The sequence below is a fragment of the Natator depressus genome, chromosome 9 (assembly GCF_965152275.1).
Source record: "Natator depressus isolate rNatDep1 chromosome 9, rNatDep2.hap1, whole genome shotgun sequence".
NCBI classification, from domain to species: Eukaryota; Metazoa; Chordata; order Testudines; family Cheloniidae; genus Natator; species Natator depressus.
In genome coordinates, this window is record NC_134242.1 from 16,797,071 (window position 1) to 16,817,371 (window position 20,301).

The 20,301-nt window shown below is 44.5% G+C and overlaps 2 protein-coding genes across 6 annotated transcripts in view; one reads left to right on the plus strand and one right to left on the minus strand.

Annotated features, from left to right (window-relative positions):
• LRRIQ4 (leucine rich repeats and IQ motif containing 4) lies at positions 1-11,975 on the minus strand. 3 transcript variants are annotated; one of them, XM_074963592.1, is made up of 6 exons: positions 9,552-9,831; positions 6,851-7,975; positions 3,947-4,120; positions 2,906-3,044; positions 1,700-1,896; positions 1-444 (listed from the first exon to the last, which is right to left on the minus strand). In XM_074963592.1, the coding sequence occupies exons 2-6, from the start codon at positions 7,952-7,954 to the stop codon at positions 295-297; spliced, it is 1,764 nt and encodes a 587-aa protein (XP_074819693.1). In that variant the 5' UTR covers positions 7,955-7,975; positions 9,552-9,831; the 3' UTR covers positions 1-294. The 3 variants fall into 3 exon arrangements, with proteins under 3 accessions (XP_074819693.1, XP_074819692.1, XP_074819695.1); XM_074963591.1 differs by lacking the exon at positions 9,552-9,831 and adding an exon at positions 11,706-11,975 and having other exon boundaries at positions 2-444; XM_074963594.1 differs by lacking the exons at positions 3,947-4,120; positions 9,552-9,831 and adding an exon at positions 11,706-11,973 and having other exon boundaries at positions 3-444.
• The window catches only part of LRRC34 (leucine rich repeat containing 34), a 23,584-nt gene continuing 14,938 nt past the window's right edge, over positions 11,656-20,301 (plus strand). Inside the window, exons 1-3 of one of the 3 annotated variants that reach the window (XM_074963597.1) lie at positions 11,656-11,854; positions 12,552-12,628; positions 18,434-18,554. In XM_074963597.1, coding sequence (XP_074819698.1) covers positions 12,607-12,628; positions 18,434-18,554 — 143 coding nt within the window. In that variant the 5' untranslated portion in view covers positions 11,656-11,854; positions 12,552-12,606. The remainder of the gene's footprint in view (positions 11,855-12,551; positions 12,629-18,433; positions 18,555-20,301) is intronic. The other 2 variants (XM_074963596.1, XM_074963595.1) reach the window with 2 other exon arrangements.

Genomic DNA, 20,301 nt, shown 5'->3' on the forward strand with positions numbered 1-20,301 from the left:
AGAGCTCCACAGATACAATTCACTTCCAGTTAATCAATTACCCTTGTGCTTTGCAATCATATACATTATTTTACCATCTAACCTCATTTAACTGGAGTCATTTTGACACATGCACAAAACTGGCCATAAAGCACCTATGTTATTTTTTTTAATTCTAATGTTCTGGACATTATTCTGTTCAGTATTCTGGACATTTTAGTATTGACTATCCCTTACTTTCTTGCCTCTCCCTATATCTGCCCTCCCAATGTGCAAGAGCTATAAACAGTTTGATGTAAAAATCATATGGAATTACTACTTTTTGCCCTTTGCACCTTTGCCAGGCTTTTCTTTCCCCTTTTCTTTTCCTTTCTTATCTTTCTTTCCTTTCTTTAACAGTTTTTGAAGCTCAGCAAAAATTCCAAGCCCCTTCTGCACCATCTGCCCACGCCACCAAGCCTGGATCTGAAAGAGAGGATGGAACAATATTGTTACCTCGAGGAGAAGAGGGTGACTTCAAACAATTGAATTGAGCACTATGTCGGCTAGTACTGATGCAAAAAGCTGAATGCATTGGGGTCTGCTGGAGTAAACTGGGATTAAATTCCTGATTAGACTAAATTAATTTAAATTAAGAGGACCTGCCAACCAACTAAATTATATTTTTCAGATTATTTCCATGTACTATTTTAAAATTAAACTAAAATTTCTCTAAGGGAGGGAACACTCTCATTGTTGTTCTCTCAACTCTTTGGTCCAGGCAAGGACTTCAAGGGAAGAGGAGTCATCTTCCCAACTTCAGATGTCCCTATTTGGCTGTTACATTAGCCCATATACCCACAGCGAATTTGGACCTAGCTAATTGTCCTAATTTGGGCCCAATAAAAGGGAAGTTGTTTCCTTTCAGGTGTTGGGTACCAATGTGTTAGAAATAAGAGACAATAACTGTGGGAAGGGAAGAATTTGAAGTACGGAGAATCAGGGAAGGAAGGACCTGTCCTTTGTTCCTCATCCCCATCTTTTGAGCAGAACGACTTTACTGCCCACTGGTGCTGTAGATTGAGTTTCTAATAACCAGCTAGGGCTGTGATACTCAAACCACAGTGGTTCAGGAGCCAAATTAGCAATCACCATTACCCAAAAGAGCCACAGTAATTCATTGTTTCTTTTTCTCTCTCTCATTTATATTATATAATTAGAATCTCACAGCAAAATGACTGACCAAGTATTCTACAATTGGCTAATAACATAGTAAAAGCATCCTGATTGGTTGTTAATTATCATTGTTTTAATATGTGCTACAAAGAGCTGCAGGAGACATACTAAAGAGCCACTTGCAGCTCCTGAGCCTCAGTCTGAGTATCACTGATCTAGGGCTGTTCCAGGCTGAATCTCTGTGCCCCCAGGCTCTACAGTCTTGGGGCTAGAGGCTGCATCTTATAGCTTCTTCCCCAAGCAGGGATTTGGCTTAATGGATCTGCATTGTGCATGGACCCAGTGGCCATCCCCCTGCCAAGCCCACATTCCCCGTTTGGCAATGAGCTAGATACCTCATTGTGTGCAATGGAGTGTCTGCTGCTTTACTGCCCCATCATAGCTGACACAGAATTTTTAAGATACTGCAGGACCTTGCATAGCATGCCCTGTAGAATGTTGTGTCAAACACTGGATTATTAATAATGCAGTTTGTGCAGTGTAGTAGATCTCTTATGCCTTGTACCTTTGTAGCCTTGGCCTTTTGATGCCTCTTTTCCCGTAAATACTCCCAGATAGCCAATTTCCCCTGGCTGCACACCTCAACTGGGGGGTCCGTCATAGGGTTCCCATCCAGCAAGACAAGCTGCAACTTCTGAAGATTGTCCAAGTTTTCTGGGAGTTGGAACAACTGATTGTTCTGAACAAGCAACCTTTGCAAACCTAAACAAATAAAATCACAAAACTGCAATGCACAGACTAATAATAATCTGGAGTGTTTCCCTGGGTGTGTTTACAATAAAACAATGTATTGCTGGGGTGTGAAATATTTACTGTGTGTATATAAATATTTCCCAGTACATCAATATATTATTTCATTCTATAGTATAAAGGGCCTAGTTCCCAAACATGGAGAGATTTTTCACAGGACTTCAATAACACCAATATGTTTGTTCTAATGGTGTGATCAAATTTTTTTTTTTCTACAAAAATATCAACAAGAAGGGTGTTATTGCTGTTGTGCCTTTCTACTTCCACAGCCCTGAGTTATGAGTTTTTAGGCTTAGGCTCAAGGTAATTGCAAGAATACAAAATTGTTTTTCCCCCAAAATAAGAACTAGAGTGAAGCACTCAACAGAAAGCTTCATTTTCTAAATGATATGCCACACCCTGAGGTGGGTCACTGGCAATGAGAACTAGACTTGGGAGCTGGGGATCTTAAAGTATGATCCTCTAAGCTTAAAAGACACCTGTCTGTTAGCCAAGGCTGAAATCAGGCTTATTGACCTCTATTTGTGGCCCAACCATCATTAGGGGAGGAGAGAAGGCCACACTGAGTGGGTGTGGGTTACATAAACACCACCTACACACTGCATCTGTGCCTCATACTCAGGGGAGTTTTGTGAGGCAGCAAAATGCTTTCTTGGTAAGAAAGCTGCAAGAATTGTTAATTGTTCTACTTTGTCATCAACCAATTTGAAAAAACAATGCCACTTATATCTGCAGATCATTAACTTTCCCATGGTGTATATTGCATCTAAATCTATTAAATAGGGGAAAGTCTTCAACAGATCATCAGACAATAAGAATTTTTAATAATACAGATTACTCAGCCTAGTCTCTCATTTGGACCAGGAAAGGTGTCTGGATGAGAAGAGGAAGTCTTTGAACTCTGAAATCCCTGCTTAAACTTGTGCCCTTACAGACACAAATGCATAGGATGTTTTTTCACCTTGTACTTGACATATGGAGTCTGGGAGTTCTTTAAGGAGGTTGTTGTGACAGTCAACTATTTCTAGGTTGCTCAGCAAGCCGATGGAAGGTGGCAGGTACTCCAGACAATTGTTCTCTAGGTACAGCTCTTTCAGATTCTGGAAAAAAATGTGCATGATTTTCTGTTTAAAAAAGGATTTGTTTCCTTAGGGAGATCATTGAACAATGTACAACTGAACATCGGCAAATGCAAAGCATACGACTGGGGAGATAGCATTGTTAGGTGCTCAGATACTATGGTAATGAGTGTGATATAACTGGATAAATGTATCCAGCAGTGTTCTCCGAGTTTGAGCGTCCCTTTAAAGTGCCGCATGACCTATCAAGGCTTGAGAATTTTCTTCCTTTGCCTTGGTTCATAGTCATGTACATGCACTATGTGGTCCTTCTGTCACTCCTGCATGCTAGCAACCTCTTGAAAGGTATAGCGGCTGCTCTGCAGGCAGGCAAAGAGAAGGGAAAACATGAATTCCATCAGCAATTGGAAAGTGGCTTATTGCCTAGGCCTTGGGGGTGATTGAGCACCCAGTAAAACACGGGTTTAACAATGCTACAGCCCTGGTGTAGAGGCCCAACACATTTTATGGGATCAGAAAGATAAACATACATAACCTATTCCACATAAGGAGAAGGAAATAATAGAGAATCTATGTGAACTAGGTTATATATAATATAGATAGATAGAGATACCTAAGTCTTGGGTCTATCAACTTTAACAAGACCTGTTTGTTACAAATGTTTTACCCAATCCTGCCAGACCTCAGTGGCCCCAGTTCTGCAAGGTGCTGTGTCCCATTGAATTAAATGGGACTTTAGTGTGCTCAGCACCTGCTGTTTCCAGGCCCTGTACACCAAATCCCACTGAAGTCCATGGAAGGTGCACTTGTGGAAGGCCTGCGGGATTGGGATTCGTTCTCTTCAAACAGCTTACTTCTTCTGTGCTTCTTTGTGGTACCAGGCAGAGTTATTATTGAGCTCCTCTCCCTCCTCTTTTTCTTACCTGCAGTTTGCTGATGTCTCTTGGAAGAGTCATGAATTTGATCCCTTTATCTTGTCCCAGATATAATTTCTCTAATGACTGAAGGAGAAAAACTTCCTCTGGAAAGACACTGAATCTGTTTCCAGTCAGACCAAGGCATTTTAAGTTAGAGAGTCCCCTCACCTCTGGCAGTATCTAGGCATGTTCCAAAACATACATTTAAAAAAAATACATTTATCTCCGTTAAATAGCTATGTTTTGTTATTTGTTGTTTGTAGTTCTGGGAAATACTCTGTCACATTACTACAGATCAATGAAGAATATCATGCTGGCCCCATTCTATTACATTGCCATATTATGGCTGAAATTTTTGCAACATTTCCCTGCTATATTCCGTGACTGAAAGGTGTCTCCATGTAAACTTTATCTGAATTAGGCTATTTCTTAGCATATATGTTCCTTCCAGAAGAGGCTACCTGGAGAATGAAATGTAAGAACAGTTCCTGTGCTTCCCAATTCCTCTGAAAGTATCTGTGTATTATAAGATAATTTACGTAAATTAAAATGTTAAATTGGATCATTTGCATATATTACCACTTCCACAAATTTAGCCTTCAAGGGAAAAAAAGTAACACAAATCATGATCTCCTGGCAGAAGATGGGGAGGATTGCATTATATCACAAAAGGGAAATGTGTTTGATGCCCTAAGAGCAAGACACCCATTATTGTTGTTCATGTATTGACAGATTTCAGCTGTATAATTGTCCCCTAGGCTAGAATAAGATAATGGATCTAAAAGCATTAACAACTTGTACATCCATTGTAAACTTGCCTCCTGCTCTGTTTCAAATAGTATGTCACATTTATTGATACTAGGCAAGTGCAATTATCAGACGGTTACTTCAGAAAAAGAGAGGAATAAATGGAACCAGGCCCTTTTAGCATCTAATCTCTGCTATTCAAAGCAGGTTACCATATCACTTTTTAGTGGTTTGGTTTTGGTTCCTTTTTTCCTGGCTGAATATCTGCTTGTCAGTGGCAGTTGGTTACAGGGGGTAGTGAGGCTGTCATGCACATCAGCATTAGGAAAGAAACGTTCTGAACATAATAACTATCAGTAGTTTTATTAACTGCAATTTTAATTAAGCTACTGTCACTCATCTGCTCCAATGGCTTTAAGAATGGGTTATTCTAGCACCTTGCTGCGTTTGGGTAGTGTATAGCAGTGTCTCATATCACAAACAGCTTGTACATAATGCCTTATAACAGGGGTGGCCAAACCATGTCTTGCGAGCCGCACGCGGTTCTTTTATAGTTAAAGTGCAGCTCGTGGAACCCACCATGTCATCCCTCACATTTTCCACTGGGTGTGGGGAGCTCAGGGTTTCAGCCCCACAGTGCAGTGGTCAGGTTAGGAGCGTCTACCCAGAGGGAAGGGGGGTCTTGGGGCATCAGCCCCACAGGAAGCACCTGCCGGAGCTTCAACAGGAGCAGGGCAGAAGCCCCGAGCCTTGGCAGACGCCTCTCTGGGCAGAAGCCCCAAGTCTTGGCAGGCATCTCCTGCAGGGCAGAAGCCTCGAGACCCCCACCACCCCGCTGCAGGGCAGAAGCCCCAACTCCTGGCAGGCCTGCTAGGTTCTCAAACTTCTGAAGATTATCATCTGCAGCTCCCAGGGTCAGTAAATTTGGCCACCCCACCTTATAATGAACACTGCACAAGCATCAAAGAAAATATCCTTCAAGTAAAGCACCGAAGTACAATTCTTCCATATCATATCATTCTTGGGCAATCTAGGCTCCCATCCTTTATGAAGCTCATGCTTTGCACCCCAGTACCTGCAAGGACCTTATTACAGGATTGGGGCCATCAAGTACTTAGAGGTGAAAGGATTCTTGATGCCTTGGGATATAGTTTCAAGACTCCCGTTAATGTTAAAGGAAAACAATGAATAATTAGAATACCTTAGATAGCTCAATGCCTGTAAACATGTGTTAAAGAAGAGTGAGCTGTAGCTATCTGAATAGATTAAAAATTAAGTTGCAGGCCAGCTTTGGTATTGACACTCATTGAATGGGGCTAGCAGGGACAGTGGGAACTGCCAGGTTACTGATACCTAACTCCCCTGCGTGGTGGAGGGTAGACTGAATCATGATAAACCGGCTCTGAATTGCAATGGAGGAGAAATGAGAAAGGGAAGGTAAATTATATTGCTTCTACAGCTGCCCTCATCCAGTGACTAACATGGATGAGACCACCCCAGCAAAAGGCATGTCCCTAAATTGGGAAGAGAGAAGAGAAATTACAATAGGAAGTCTCACTGTATGGGAAGTTGGAAACATTTTGGCTTCTGCATTGGGTAGACCTCTTCCCTGTAAAATAATATTCAACAGTTATAGTGGTGCTTTCCAGCCAAAGATCTCAGAGCGCTTTGCAAAGGAAAGTAAGTATTATCAGCTCTGTTTTAGAGATTGAGAGACTGAGGCAAAGAGGTGAAGTGACCTGCCCAGGATCACACAGCTGGACAATGGCAGAGCCAGGAACAGAATCTTTTGTTTCCTGTTTCCCCAATCAGTGGCATCTCTATGTGGCTGTGCTGCCTGGCATAAGGATTGCTGGGGTTTGCATACTTTAGAGGCTTACATATTCTTGAGTCTCACGTCCTTGAAGTCAGGCTTGTATTATTATTATTACTATTTATTATTTTAGCATCTAGGAACACCAGTGATGGGCCAAGACCCCATTGTGCCAGGTGCTGTACAAACACAGAACAAAAAGATGGATCCTGCCCCAAAAGACCGTACATATGATTATCTCCCTATGTTGTAGAGTTAAGTGGCTCATACTATTACATTTGAGATGCATATTAGCCTAGTGAATTTGAAGTGTATCTAGAATCCCACGCCAAAAATAAAGAAATCAATACCTCACGTATTTGATTGTCATCCAGTGACAATATTTCCAGATTTTCCATAGCACAAATCTCTTTAGGGAATTCATCAAAGAAATTTTCACTAAGATCTAATATCTTGATACAGGTTAATCTGGTAAAGGAAGATGGTAGCATTTGCAAGCCAGTGTTTTTCAAATAAATGAGGCAAAGGGACATCCAGTGGCAAATCTGACGTGGAAACTTTTCCAAGTTGTTACCAGACAGACCAAGCTCGTTCATTTCTGTGAGCTGCTTGAAGCTAGGAGGGAGCCTACGCAGGAGGTTATTAGACAAATCAAGCACAGTCAGTCTCCGGCAGTGATGCAATGTATCAGGGACTGATAACAGGTTATTGAAAGCTAAAAATAATTTCACTAAGTTTGTTAAAGATACAATCTCTTCCGGGACAAAACTCACTCGATTTTGTTCCAGATCTAGTATTTCCAGGTTAAGAAGGTGACAAAGCTCCAGGGGAAAGCTTTCAAATCTGTTTTTTTGCAGGTAGATCTCTTTAAGTTGTCTCAGATTCACTACTTCTTTAGGCAGATACCTTAGATTATTGCCAGAGAGTCCAAGCAGCTCAACATGATGGAGGCATTTACAGATCTCCACTGGGAACTCATCCAAGTTTACATCATAGAGCCTGAGCTGACGGAGAGCCTGCAGTTTGCTGATTATATGCAGCGAACTGTAAGAGAGTGGATTGCTACTTAAATCTAAGCTCTGAAGATTTTTCAGCTCCCCAAGTTCTTCACATATGTTGTGTATGTAGTTCTTATTCAGATAGAGAACTTTCACCTTCTTAAGACGATGGATGTCACCTGGGATGTTTTCAATTAAGTTTTTTTCCAAGTGCAATTCTTCCAGATCTTCCAGTTCAAAGATTTGTAAAGGGATAGTTGTCTGTTGCTTATTGGCTAAATCAATAAAAAATATCCGATCTGTGACGTGTACAGGTAGAGCATCCTCCTCTAGTTCTTTAGTCTCTTGTGTTTCCTGTGAAATCTGCAAACTGTCATTCTCAAGAATTGTGGTATCTGCTCTTGAGAAATGAACATTCACTGTGATGGCATCAGGGCTCTGCTGAAACTCAACCATCTGTGCTACTTATTTTTAACTCTAAAGAGAAAACAATAAGGAATCAGTAATATTCCAACTTTAACGCACTTAAATAAATAACAATCAAAGGATGAAATAGTTCAATATTTAGGGACAGATTCTGACTTCAGATGCACCCATACCACTGAAGCTGATGTTACTCACTGACATCCAAAGCTTGAAAGAATGAAAATAAAGACATTTTTTGGCCCTTAGTGTATTGGTAAAGGCACAAAGGGCCAAATTCAGTGGATGAAATGCTACTGAAGTCAACAGAGATGCTTACACCATGCTTAGACCATGACTGAATTTAGCCCAATGCGCCAGAAAGTCCTAGGTATAAAATTATTTGGACCAAATTTTGTTCTCAGCTACACCAGTGTAAATTTGGAGTAATGCCATTGAAGCTAAAGCAGTTACTGCAATTTATACCAGTGTAACCAAGAGCAGAATTTGGCCCTATATTGTCAAGTGATTTTAAATTGAATAAACAGTTCTTACATAGGTTTCAGAGTAGCAGCCGTGTTAGTCTGTATTCGCAAAAAGAAAAGGAGTACTTGTGGCACCTTAGAGACTAACCAATTTATTTGAGCATAAGCTTTCGTGAGCTACAGCTCACTTCATCGGATGCATTCAGTGTGTTTTGAAATAAATTCAAGACCTTTTTTGAAGTAAGTTTTATGTGGCAGATCCTCATTTGGTGTAAATCAGCATAGCTCCATTGAGCTATAAAAGTTTATACCAGCAGAGGAGATGTGCTCATATTCTTAAAATGTTTTCAGTACAGATCAATTTGGATTTCTCCTCCCAAAATTCAGTGTTTTTTTCAAAGTTTCCAGTTTACTGGAGCACCAAACAGTGATACCTCCTGGAAATTAGATCTTTTCTATCATTAAAGTGTCCCAATTTTCATATTCTAGTATTGCTTTGGAATTTTTGCTCAGCTGGGGCATGATCTTGATTTCAGTGGGAGTTGATGAACCTAAGAAGCATCACGCCTTTATAGGCTCAAAGGCAGCAAAACACTTAATTTAAAGCATGTGCCTATGTGCTTGGCTGAATAGGAACAGGATTATCCACATTTAGGCTAAGGATGTGTTTAAATGCTTTGCTGAATCAGGACCAGAGAGTTGTCCTATGGGTTTTGTGCAACAGGCACCATGTTGGATATAGTTTTATGATTATACTGCCCCTAGCACAATGGCCTCCAGATCTCAGCTCAGGCCTCTGACCACTACTATATTAAATAATAATTCAATAATAGCAGAGTTTTACAAATGATATCACCATTTTACATGACATTTATTACTTCTATAGTTTCTGACCAATATGGACAAGGTACGTGTCATTTGAATCATATGTATATATGCATTTAAAATCCTAGGATTGCAGAATGTTACTAAATAAAGGAAAACAGGGAATAATAGGAAGAGGAGGTGATTAGCTCACTTGCATCTGATGTCTTAAACCTACTGGGGTGGACATCATGATCCCATAAGTCAATGTTCAAAGAGTAGCAGCAGCAGCAGAGAAAACAATGGGAGGAAAAATCAAGAGGCTGGTGGCTGACTCATTTACCTCTACATCATAATCTCACCTGAAAGGATGTCATAATCCCAAAGATGAGCTGTTTGCAAGCATCAGCAGAAAGGGAGAGAGGAATGAAAAATATACAAAATAACAAGTGGTATAGAGAAATTGGATTCAGAATGTCTGTTGCCCGATCTCATAAAACAAGAACAAGGGAACAACCAATGAAATTGAAAGGCAGCAAATTCAAAGCTGATAAAAGGAAATACTTTTTCACACAAGCCGTAAATTAGACTGCAGAACTCATTGTCACAGGATGCCCTTGAAGCCAAGAAATTAGCAAGATTCAAAAAGAGATTGGACACTTATAACAAGAATATCCAGAATTATAATAGTAAATGCTAAAAAAAAAAAAAAGTTTTGGAAGGCATATAAAATCTCATGACTTGGGATTTAAACCAATCTCTGACTATTAGGGGCTAAGAGGAGAATTTTTAGGGAGCAAATTATCCCTCATCTGCCTACTGCAGCATTTCTTGCATGTTCTTCTGAAGAATCCAGTGCTGGCCACTCCCTCAGCAGGATATTGGACTGGATGGACCACATATCTGATCCAGTATGGTGATTCTTGTGTTCCTATGAATGGAAAAAGAGATGGGGAGAGAGGGAAAGAAGCTCGGATTTGGAGACAAAGCAGTAGCCATCATAACCATGCAGTTTGGGATTAGTTGGAATAGTTCCAAACATGCAGGTTGGAATAGTTTTCTATTTTTGATGTAGAACCAAAGTTTGTGCACTTCATACACCCTGCTTCTGCCCTGTGAGAGGCAGCTGCACATGTCCTGTATACAAGGGTAATATTAAGACAGTGACAGACAGCAGAAAAATGTATTAAATGAGAGGGACCGATACAGACACCTGTGTGAACAGGCTGGTCTGCCCCTTTAAGGATGTCAGGAGGCCTGGGACCAACCTGTCCTGGTCAATCATCAGACACAGTGCAGAAGGGGCAGGAGCTCCCTATAAAGCTCAGTTGGAGGCCTGCAGAGTGTTGGGTGTGCTGGTCATTAGTCCTTCCTAGGTGGGGGAGACAGACCAGTAGCATACATGTGGTGGAGAACACAGGTTGGTGAAGAAGATGGTCCAGTGCTTACAGGACCTTGCTACCTGCTGGTTGTGTGAAGACAATTATTGACTGGTGGTTCTGGACCAATTCTTGTAGATTCTGCCTGTGGGAGCCCAAAGTTGGGTCAGGCGGTTTTGGCCATCATCCGGGGAGAGACCTGAGCAGAGTGGGAGTGTCCCGGGGGGAGAGCAAGAATGGGAGGTTGGGGGAAGCTCTCAAGGGGTCAGACTCCTGGCTAGCCCTAGATGTAGGGTTTCAGAATGGTTCAGCTCCACAGTGTTGGAGAATTTCCCTTGAGGGGGAGAAGTCCTGGGGGTAGGTTACTGATCCAGCAAACCTGGGCACATCAAGAGAGATTGCCCAGTAATAACGTGCAATTATGCAGGGTGCTATTTCATCCAAGGGGTAGGGGGTTGGGACTGCCTCCTAACAATTCCTCCATTAAGCAACATGTAAGGCATCCATTAAAGAGACACACAAAGCGGGTCAGAGCACCAGAAAAAGGAGTACTTCCAGTGAAGTCTGTTAGGGGCACCCCTATCAACCCTCCAATTTCATGGTTCTGACAAATGGATGCCATCACAGGATGAGACTCAACCAATTCCAAGGCTTGTGTGAGGGGGAGAGGGAGGTAGGCAGTTTGTGGTTTTGCAGGGAGGACCCCAATCAAACATCCTCCTGTGGAGGGAACCCCAAGTTTGTGGCTTTTCAGAATGAACTCCTCTGTATGGAGAGGTATTTTCATGGCTGTGTAGGGGGACTCTGCTCCCATATGTTCTTCATGGGGAGGGATCCCCAGGCTCACGGCATTGCAGAGCACCCCAGTTCAATGCATTCACCGGGCCAGTTGCACCCCGTTGCAGAGCACTCCTGGGAGGGGTCCCCAGTTTCACGGCGCTCCGGGGATACCCCAAGCTAATGCATGGCATGTCTCGCAAGCGAGGGGCTTTGCTGGCACAGGGAAGGCTCCGCGCCAGCAACCGCTGGGTCTCGGCATCAGCCCGCCCTGCGTGGGGGCGTGCGAGGGTGACCCTCGACCAGGGGCAGGCTCGCTCAGCGCCTTCCCTAGCAGTGCCCGCGGGGCTCGTTCCTTACCTGAGTGGGACGAGGGGACGCAGGCGCACTGGAGAACCCTCCGGCCGCACGAGAAGCGCGTGCGGTCGCTGTCCCCATGGCAACCACGGCCGGGGACCTGAGCTCGCGGCGGCGGCAGCGCTCGGGAACCCCCATGGCAGCGGCCGCAGGTAGCCACGGGGAGGGGGCTGCCGCGTGCCGCCGGGGCCCCCGGACTCTGACCCCCCAGCCCCGGGGAGCCCCAGGCATTCAGGGCGCAGGGGCCCGCCGGCCAGGGAGACCCCAGCCTGGCGTCACGGGGGCAGGAGGCCCGGTGCGCCGCAGGGGTGGGGGGCTCACGCCGCCGCGTTTCGCGGGAGACCCCGGCGTGTAGGGTGCAGAAGCAAAGGCGGGAGCGGGCGGGGGAGGATATTCTCCACGGCGTCTCTGGGCGTGATCGGACCTGCCGCCCCCCTTGCGTGCAGGGGGAGAGACCGGCCAGGTGGGGCGCGGCTGGGAAGGACCCACAGGCACGTAGCCCAGGGCCCCATTCTGCCGGCCCAGCAGCGCTTCCTCGTGGGCACAATGGGGCTGCCTCCATCCGCCGTGAACGCGATGCACGCTCGGCTGGATCGGGCCCCTACCCGGTGAGCTGTGCTTTGCTGCGCCTGGTTTAAAAAAAAAAAAAAAACTTCTTTGAAACTAAAACCCGTGAGGCATATCGTTAATGTTTGAAGCATCCACTTGTAATGGGCAAACAAGCGACTCTTACTAGCCCAACAGAAATAAGGGGAAAGCCTTTAGAAGAGATGGGTGTGTGTGTTTGGCTGTTTGTAGAAGGGGAATTGATTTATTTTTTAATATTAAGCTATTTCCCCCCCCCTGTAGTGTGACATCAGAGTTGTCAGTGAGACCACCTAGAGAGCAGTGTGATTTTTGTGAAATGACAGCTCACACCTCTGAAGGTAACTTTATTGCTAGAAAAGTTATGCCATAAGTTAATATGTAATTTGTGTTGAAATTCTCCACTGCTGCATATTGACACACATTATTTATTATTTAAGGAAATATCAATATAAGATACAGGCCTTTAAGAGTATAGTCTAATTTAAAAGTAGATTAAAAATGATCAAGTATGTTGCAACAGTGAAATCTCTCTCTTGGTTTTGCTTAGTAAAAAATTCAGTACTCACACCCTTGGGCATGTTATTTTGCCATGGAGGAAAGAATGTCTGGGCAGTCTACACTGCAGCTGGTCGCAGGCAGACAGACTTGTGCTAGTTAGGCTTGAGCTATCGCACAAAAAATATCAGTGTGGATTTTGTGGCTTGGGCTCTCAGGCACTCCCAACCCCCTGGATCTGAGCTAGGGTGGCTAGCCTGCGTCTCCACCAGGGCCAACCATGCTGCTATTTTTACATGCTAGTTCAAGCTTAACTAGCACGAGTCTGTCTACCTGCGCTGGGAGGGTAGCTCCCAGCTGCAGTGTAGACATACCCTATATGTATAATCCTATAGTAAACATTGTGGGAAGATTCTCTCAAGCATCCAAGATTTGTTCAGTGCAGTAGAGCAGAGGAGTGGTTCCTGATTCTGTGGGCTTGTCTGCATCAGCCCCTGTGTGAGTTAGTGCCTTGTCTTCAAGGTTTGACCCATAGCCTTTAACAGGCCAATCTGTTAATTTATGTAAAAACTCCAAACTGCCTTGTCTTCGCTAGAGTTTTACTTCGAGGTAGGAACATGCCATTTTTTCCCCTAGTGAAGACAAGGGCCTGCGTTGAGTGCTCGGGAATGTATGAATAAACATGTACATATGCAAGGACAAAATATAACTCTAAACTGGACGAGGGATGCTTAAGTGGTTGTTTTGTCTTTCATCTGTATTATGCTGTCATTTGCCTGATGCTGAATATTGATTAAAAGTGCCAAGTCTAGAGTCTTTCTACCAAGGTGGTATTTTTTGTCCCCCCCCCCCCCCCCCCAAGTTTGGAGATGGGATCAATCTTGCTATCAGAACTGCTGACTGTTGAACCTCAGCCCAAAAGGGGAAAATTGCTCTGTTGTTTATTTGTCAGCAGAGTTGCAGTTATTTTTAATTGAGTTATTTTAAAAGTTTGAGTGTGTCTGCAACGTTCACATCTCAAGCTCACTACATCGTTTTGAGGAACTTTGATTTCACTCTCTCAGTATCTGCCTCTCAGGACTGGTCTATACTACAAAGTTAGGTTGATGTAAGTTGCCTTGCATCAACCTAGTTTTGCATGAGATACAAATTTGTCTCCTGCCTGTGTAAACACCCTGTTACAGCAACGCAGTAACTCCACCTGCCCAAATGGCATCGAGCCATGGTGGACGTACTGTGGTTGATCAAATATATTGTAGACACTGTCTGATCTATATTGACCTGAACAGTCCTCCAGAAGCTGTCCCACAATGCTTGAAACTCACTGCTTTGGTCAGAAGTGTGAACTCTGCTGCCCAGGGGTTACAGAGATCCGAAGCTACCCACTCACCCTCACTAAAAACCTCACAAGTTTTTGAAATGCCTTTTCCTGATTGCCCAGCTTGTGAACACACCATGCACATTGTTGTGTGCAACTGCCAAACCGACCCTGCTGGCTACATGCTCCAGATGCATTCCTGCCTGGAATAAACAAGAGGCATCAGATCTCCTTGGCCTGTGGGGAAAAGGGACTATGGAGGCATGGAACAGCCACAAAAATGTGACAGATTACATGGGGGATGCAGGTGAAGGGGTATGACAGGAATCAGCAGCGATGACGTGTGAAAGCTAAGGAACTGTAAGAGGCATACCAGAAGGCATGGGGACCCAACAGTTGATCTAGTGCTGAGCTACAGACCTGCTGCTGTTACAATGAGCTGCATGCCATACTTGCCGAGGAGCCTGAGAGACAGACCTCCGTTGTGAACAGTGAGGAGGAGGATGGGGGACATGCGGTCAGGGGTGTCCAACTATGCTGCGAGCCAGGATCCGTTTGAGGCTCCACCGCTGTCTAGTCAGTCGTAGCAGCAGAGCTCGGGCGAGTGGGGAAAGGAGCCTTGGGTAAATGTGTGAATGCAGTTCCCATGACAGTGATTAAATGTACAGATGGTGCCTGACCCAGTGCAGCAGGAAGCAGGTATTGACTTTTCATTAATTTACTCCTCCTAGAAGAGGTAGTGGTACATCAAACCAGAGGTAGAGTTATCTAGTTTTCATTTCCTTGTAGAGTCAGGCAAGGGAGGCCATGCAGAGCAGTTTGTTTATGTACACAGGGATGTCCCTTGAATCCTCCTGAGAGATCTCGATGAAACTTTCATACTCCGCAATCTTCTCCCAAAGCTTTCTAGGGATGGCAGTCTCATTTCTTCCTCTGCAGTAGGACACTTTCCCACGCCAGTCCGCAATGACTTCAGCAGGCACCATAGCGGTAAATAGGCCAGCAGCATATGGGCCCAAGTGGCTTTGGGATGCCAGCAGCAGCTGTGCTCTCTGTGCCTTGGTTAACCTCAGAAGCAAGAGACCAGCTAAAATCACCACTGCCTGTGGAAAATAGTGCCAGTACTCAGCACCATTGCCCTGCATTCATACCCCTGGGGGCCAAAATGTTATTGTTTCATCCTACAGAACAATTCCCTCCTCATTTTCCCCCATGGCCCTGCTGGGCCATGCTCACCATGGCTGGAGCTGGAGAGCAGTGCTGGGCACAGGCACTCTGGAGCTGAAGTGTCAATAAGCATGTCTTGTTTAAAACTTAAGGAGAGCAAGGGAAGGGAGTTCTGAAACTTAACTTTCACTTTATAAATACGATACCGCTGGGTATTTTTTCTGTGTCTGCTGCGGTTGTGGCCTGGAGGCGTCCCCCTCCACACTTGTTGAAAGCCTGACCTGGATAAGGAGGAAAAAGAAGATGACTCAGAAGGATATGTTCTCTGAGATTCTGCAAGACAGTGCCGTTTTGGACTGTGAGCAGAGGGGCTGGTGGGTGAATATTTCTGACAGCATGGAGAAAGGCCCAGGAGTCCCAGCAGGAAAAGGAGAGGGAGGGAGCTGCACTAGGACATAATGGGGCATCTCCAGCAGCAAACACAGATGCTGCAGCCTCTTGATCTACAGGTTCAACAAGCATGGGCTCACCTCCCTTTGCAGTCAATGGAGAACTCCATGTTAGCACCTCCCTAGGCCCCCAACTTTCCCTGTGGCATCAGGGGCTGTGTCTCTATGCCTCCCACTCCATGCTGGAGGACAGTAAGAACAGCTTAACATAAACTGACCTGAGAGAGCCCCAGTTGCTGTTTGTGTGGGCAAAATGGACTGAAATGGACATAAACATTCTTTCCCCTTGTAAGTTCTGTTAATTTATTTCAGAATTTTTTACTGTATTTGTTTTTTAATTGCACATAGGTTTTTTGCACTAGTTTTGGGACGCAATAAAATTCTATTTTTTGGCATCTTTATTACTTCACAACATATGCTGCAGAATGTCTAGAACTACTGAAAGCACCCACAACTTCTTATTATACAGGACGACAGAACTCATAGGATCAGTGACAAACATAGTGTAATAATTATAAAGTTACAGCGAGCACTGCATATTAATAGGTTCATTAACAGAGAGTATTACATTCATAAATGTACATCAACCACCGCACAGGACCCCGCAGTCCCCAAAACTTCAGGACCAGGTAGAGAGCACAATCCACGACACCACATTACAGTACTGTGGCTAACTGTTAAAGGGCTCTTTCAAGGCCTCCTTCAGCTGCATAGCTCCATGTTGAGCTCTTCTAATAGCTCTTGTGTCTGGCATTCAGCATTCATTCTAATAGCTCTTGTGTCTGGCATTCATTCAAATTCAGCAGACAGCCACTCCACCTCCACCCTGGTGGCAACGTTTCTCCCTTTGCCTCACAGATATTATGCAGGATATGACTGGCAGCTACAACCAGTTGGGATGTTTTTCTTACTGAGATCCAATCATGATAATAAACATGGCCAGATTCCCCTCAATCTATCATAAGCACATTCAGCTGTCATTCTGCACCTGCTTTCCTTGGTGCTGTTGAGATGGCTGGCTTCATAACCAAGGGGTAGGCTGGGTCCCCCGGGATCACTACTGGCATTTCAGCATCGCCAATGGTAATCTGCTGGTCAGGAAAGAATGTCCTTGGGTGCAACTTTCTTGAACAGTCCTCTGTTCTTAAAGATGTAAGCGTTGTGCATCATCGCTGACCAGCCAATACTGATAGTGGGGAAGTGTCTCCGGTGAGCCCCCAATGCTTGTATTACCATAGAAAAGCCTTTCTGTTGATGTAGTCTTTGGCAAGATGGTCTGTTGCCAAAATAGGGATATACATGCCATCTGTCACCCCACAACAGTTCGGGAACTGCACTGATGCAAATCCATCCACTACGTCATGCACATTACTAAGAGTCCAGTCCTGTGTAGCAGGAGACGATTAATGGCCCTGCACACTTGCATGACAGCTGCTCCCACTGTGGATTTTCCAACTCCAAAATAATTTCCCACTGACTGGTAGCAATCTAGTGTTGCAAGTTTCCACAGTGCGATCACTTCTCAACTGTCCATGCAGCTCTAATTCTGGTGTCCCTGTGCTGGAGGGCTGGGGATTCAGCATACAGATCCAGAAATGTGGCCTTTCACATCAGAAAATTCTGCAGCCAAGCCTTGTCTTCCCAAATCTGCATTAAGATATAATCCCCCAGTCAGTGCTTGTTTCTCAGGCTCAGAAGCAGCATTCCACCATCTGCAGCTGCTCCGTGAACTCCACCAACAACGTTGAATTGGTTCTCGCTATGTTCCACAATAATCTGTCCTCCAATAAATGTTTATATCCTCTGCTACTGTAGTTCTTCTTGAAGTTCTGCAAATATCAGAGGATCATACATCCTTGCATTTGCAATGCTCGTGACAAGAATGTAGAGCTTTGTGGGCTCCATGCTTCAGCGATGGCAGACAGTGAGAAATACTGTGCAGTTTTGTAGGATTTTTTTAAAAGGCACCAAAATGATGGGATATGGATGGCATTATGGGATAGAGAAAGTTGCATGATGAGAACTTGACCCTTTGCTCCCAGTCATCCCTGCACAACTTATTCCTGCCCCACCAGGCACTGCTAGAATTTCCCAAAAGACACTGTGCTGGATGATGGTGAGTCGCACACTGGAATACCTATGCACGGTGCACTGCTGTGCATCAGCACAAGCACTCCTGGTGAATATGCAGAGCACTGATGCAAAGAGCCAAAATAATAACTGTGGCAGCTTTATGCTTGCGTTGACCAAAGTTTGTAGTGTAGACACGGCCGAAAAGTCAAGATGGCTCATAGTCCCAGATCGTAATACTTGACCTCGATGCTCGAAAAGGAGTAGCCTGAAATGCATTTTTCCATCCAGAAATGGCTAAGTGATTGAACTATTCCCCTGTGTTACGGCCTTATCACAGAGATTAATGCATGTGAATCCTCCAGACTGCATTATTGCAACACACACTCTTACCTGGTGTTAACACTAAAGATCACTCTGGGCTTGTCTGTATGGAGAGTTAGTGCACGGGAAGTAGTGTAAATCTACAGTGCTCTAGCCTGCCATGTACTAACTGGCCATATGGAAACTCCTGCAGCACACTAAAAGTCTGTAGCGTGCTTTGACTTACTGCTGTCTCTCAATTTTGTAGAGGCCCCAGATTCTATATGATGGGCACATTAGAAATGCATAAAACTGTCTACTAAATTGCTTTTATTTTCAAGCTGTCATGTCAACTCATCTAAGTCTCCATAAACAGTATTTGCAAGCCTGCCAAGAGTCGAGCCAACCAGAAAACCCTTTCATTGCACACATGCTTGAAGAAGCTGAGAAAGCAGATATAACGTAAGGAAATAATAAATAGCATTTTTTAAATACTTCTGAAAGCTTTGGACAGTGTAACAGGACCAGGAATGGAATGATGAAAAAGGACAGTTCTCTGGAGTCTCAGGTTTAAATACAAATCACCCTTTTTGGGTTTAGGTTTTATTGCAGGAGTTCTGGTTTAATTCAAGTTGACAACAGCTTGGCAAAAGTCTGTAGCTGCATATTCCTTCCAGGCAGAAAACTTAAAATGTACAAAACATTTAGGGCAGTGGTTTCCAAACTACGGAAGCTCTCGTCAACAGGTACCTGAGAAAAATCCTGTAATGGCGGACAACGCATTTTATTTAGTACAGAGGTTCTCAAACTGGAGCATGCCCTGGAGGAATGTTCAGGGTGGGAGGAGTGCGAGCAGCGACGCCAGGTGGCTTGGGCCGGCCCAAAGTGGTGGGGCTCAGGGAGGGACTCCCACCTCCACTGCCTGACTCACCGGGGGCCAGCCCCAGGCAGCAGCGCTTGGTGGGTGGGGGGAGCGCCACCTCCACCCTGACTCACCTCAGCAGGCCACCCAAATTTGAGCTGAGCCTCCCCTTTGAGTTACAATTTTTGGATGTGCCCCCCAACCCAGACAGGCCTGGTGTTGCTGCTCACCCCTCTGAACGTTCTCTGCGCCCCACGGTTTGAAAACCTTTAGAAGCTGTTGCTAAATGGAAAGCAGAAATCTGGAGGGACATGTGACCCCATGTGCCCCTTCCGCCATGCATCACCTCTGATCCCAGATGGGGGGACATGGTGGACTACATTATTTGGAAAGGGTATGCAGCCTAAAAAGTTTGAAAACCATTGATTTAGGGTAACACCTCTGTTTTTCCTAGAGCAGTCTCTCCTGGCTTCTGATTAGGACATACCCCTTTTTATCCCTCTCTCCATACAGTTTATGCCCTTCTTTGTTGAGCCTAAGGCTATGTCTGCACTAGGACTTTTGGCGGTCAGGGGTGTGAAAAAAACACACCCTGACCGACAAAATTTTCACCGACAAAAGCTACTGCCACTTGTTGGGGTGGTTTAATTATGTTGGCAGGAGAGGTCTCTTCCGCTGGCACAGTGTGGCTACGCGGGTCCATAGTGTAGATATAGCCTTAATAGGTTCAACTGCACCTGATTAGCTACAGTTGGTTCACTGAGCCATTCCTTTCTGGGAATTAAACACCAAATTCTAGCCCATTGTCTGACTTGATAGAGCTTCCTCCTAGGAACACCACTGGGGCAGGAGATAGCTACCCTTTAGGCAGAGAAGTATGCAGGGTAGTTGTAGCCATGTTGGTCCCAGGATATTAGAGAGACAAGGTGGGTGAGGTAATATATTTTATTGGACCAACTTCTGTTGGTGAGAGAGACAAGATTTCGAGTCACGCAGAGCTCTTCAGGTTCTGGTGGGAAAGGTATTTCAAGTAACACAGCTAAATGCAAGGTGGAACCGACTGTTTAACATAAGTACTCAGCATGTGCTCTAAGCGATCATTCAAGGTAGAGTCGCTCGTTAACACCTCTGCAGTCATAGGATAAAAAGAAGGGGTTAGTGGGTTACAGATTGTTGTAATAAGCCATAAATCCACTGTCTCTGATTTTTGGTATCTAACAGAGTAATGAATTTAAGCTCCAAGGCTCATCTTTTGAAAGCAGGTTTTCTTTGAGGATGAGGACTGATATGTCAGATATAGCATGATTGCTTTGTGAAAAGTGTTCACCCACAGGTGATAGGGTATTT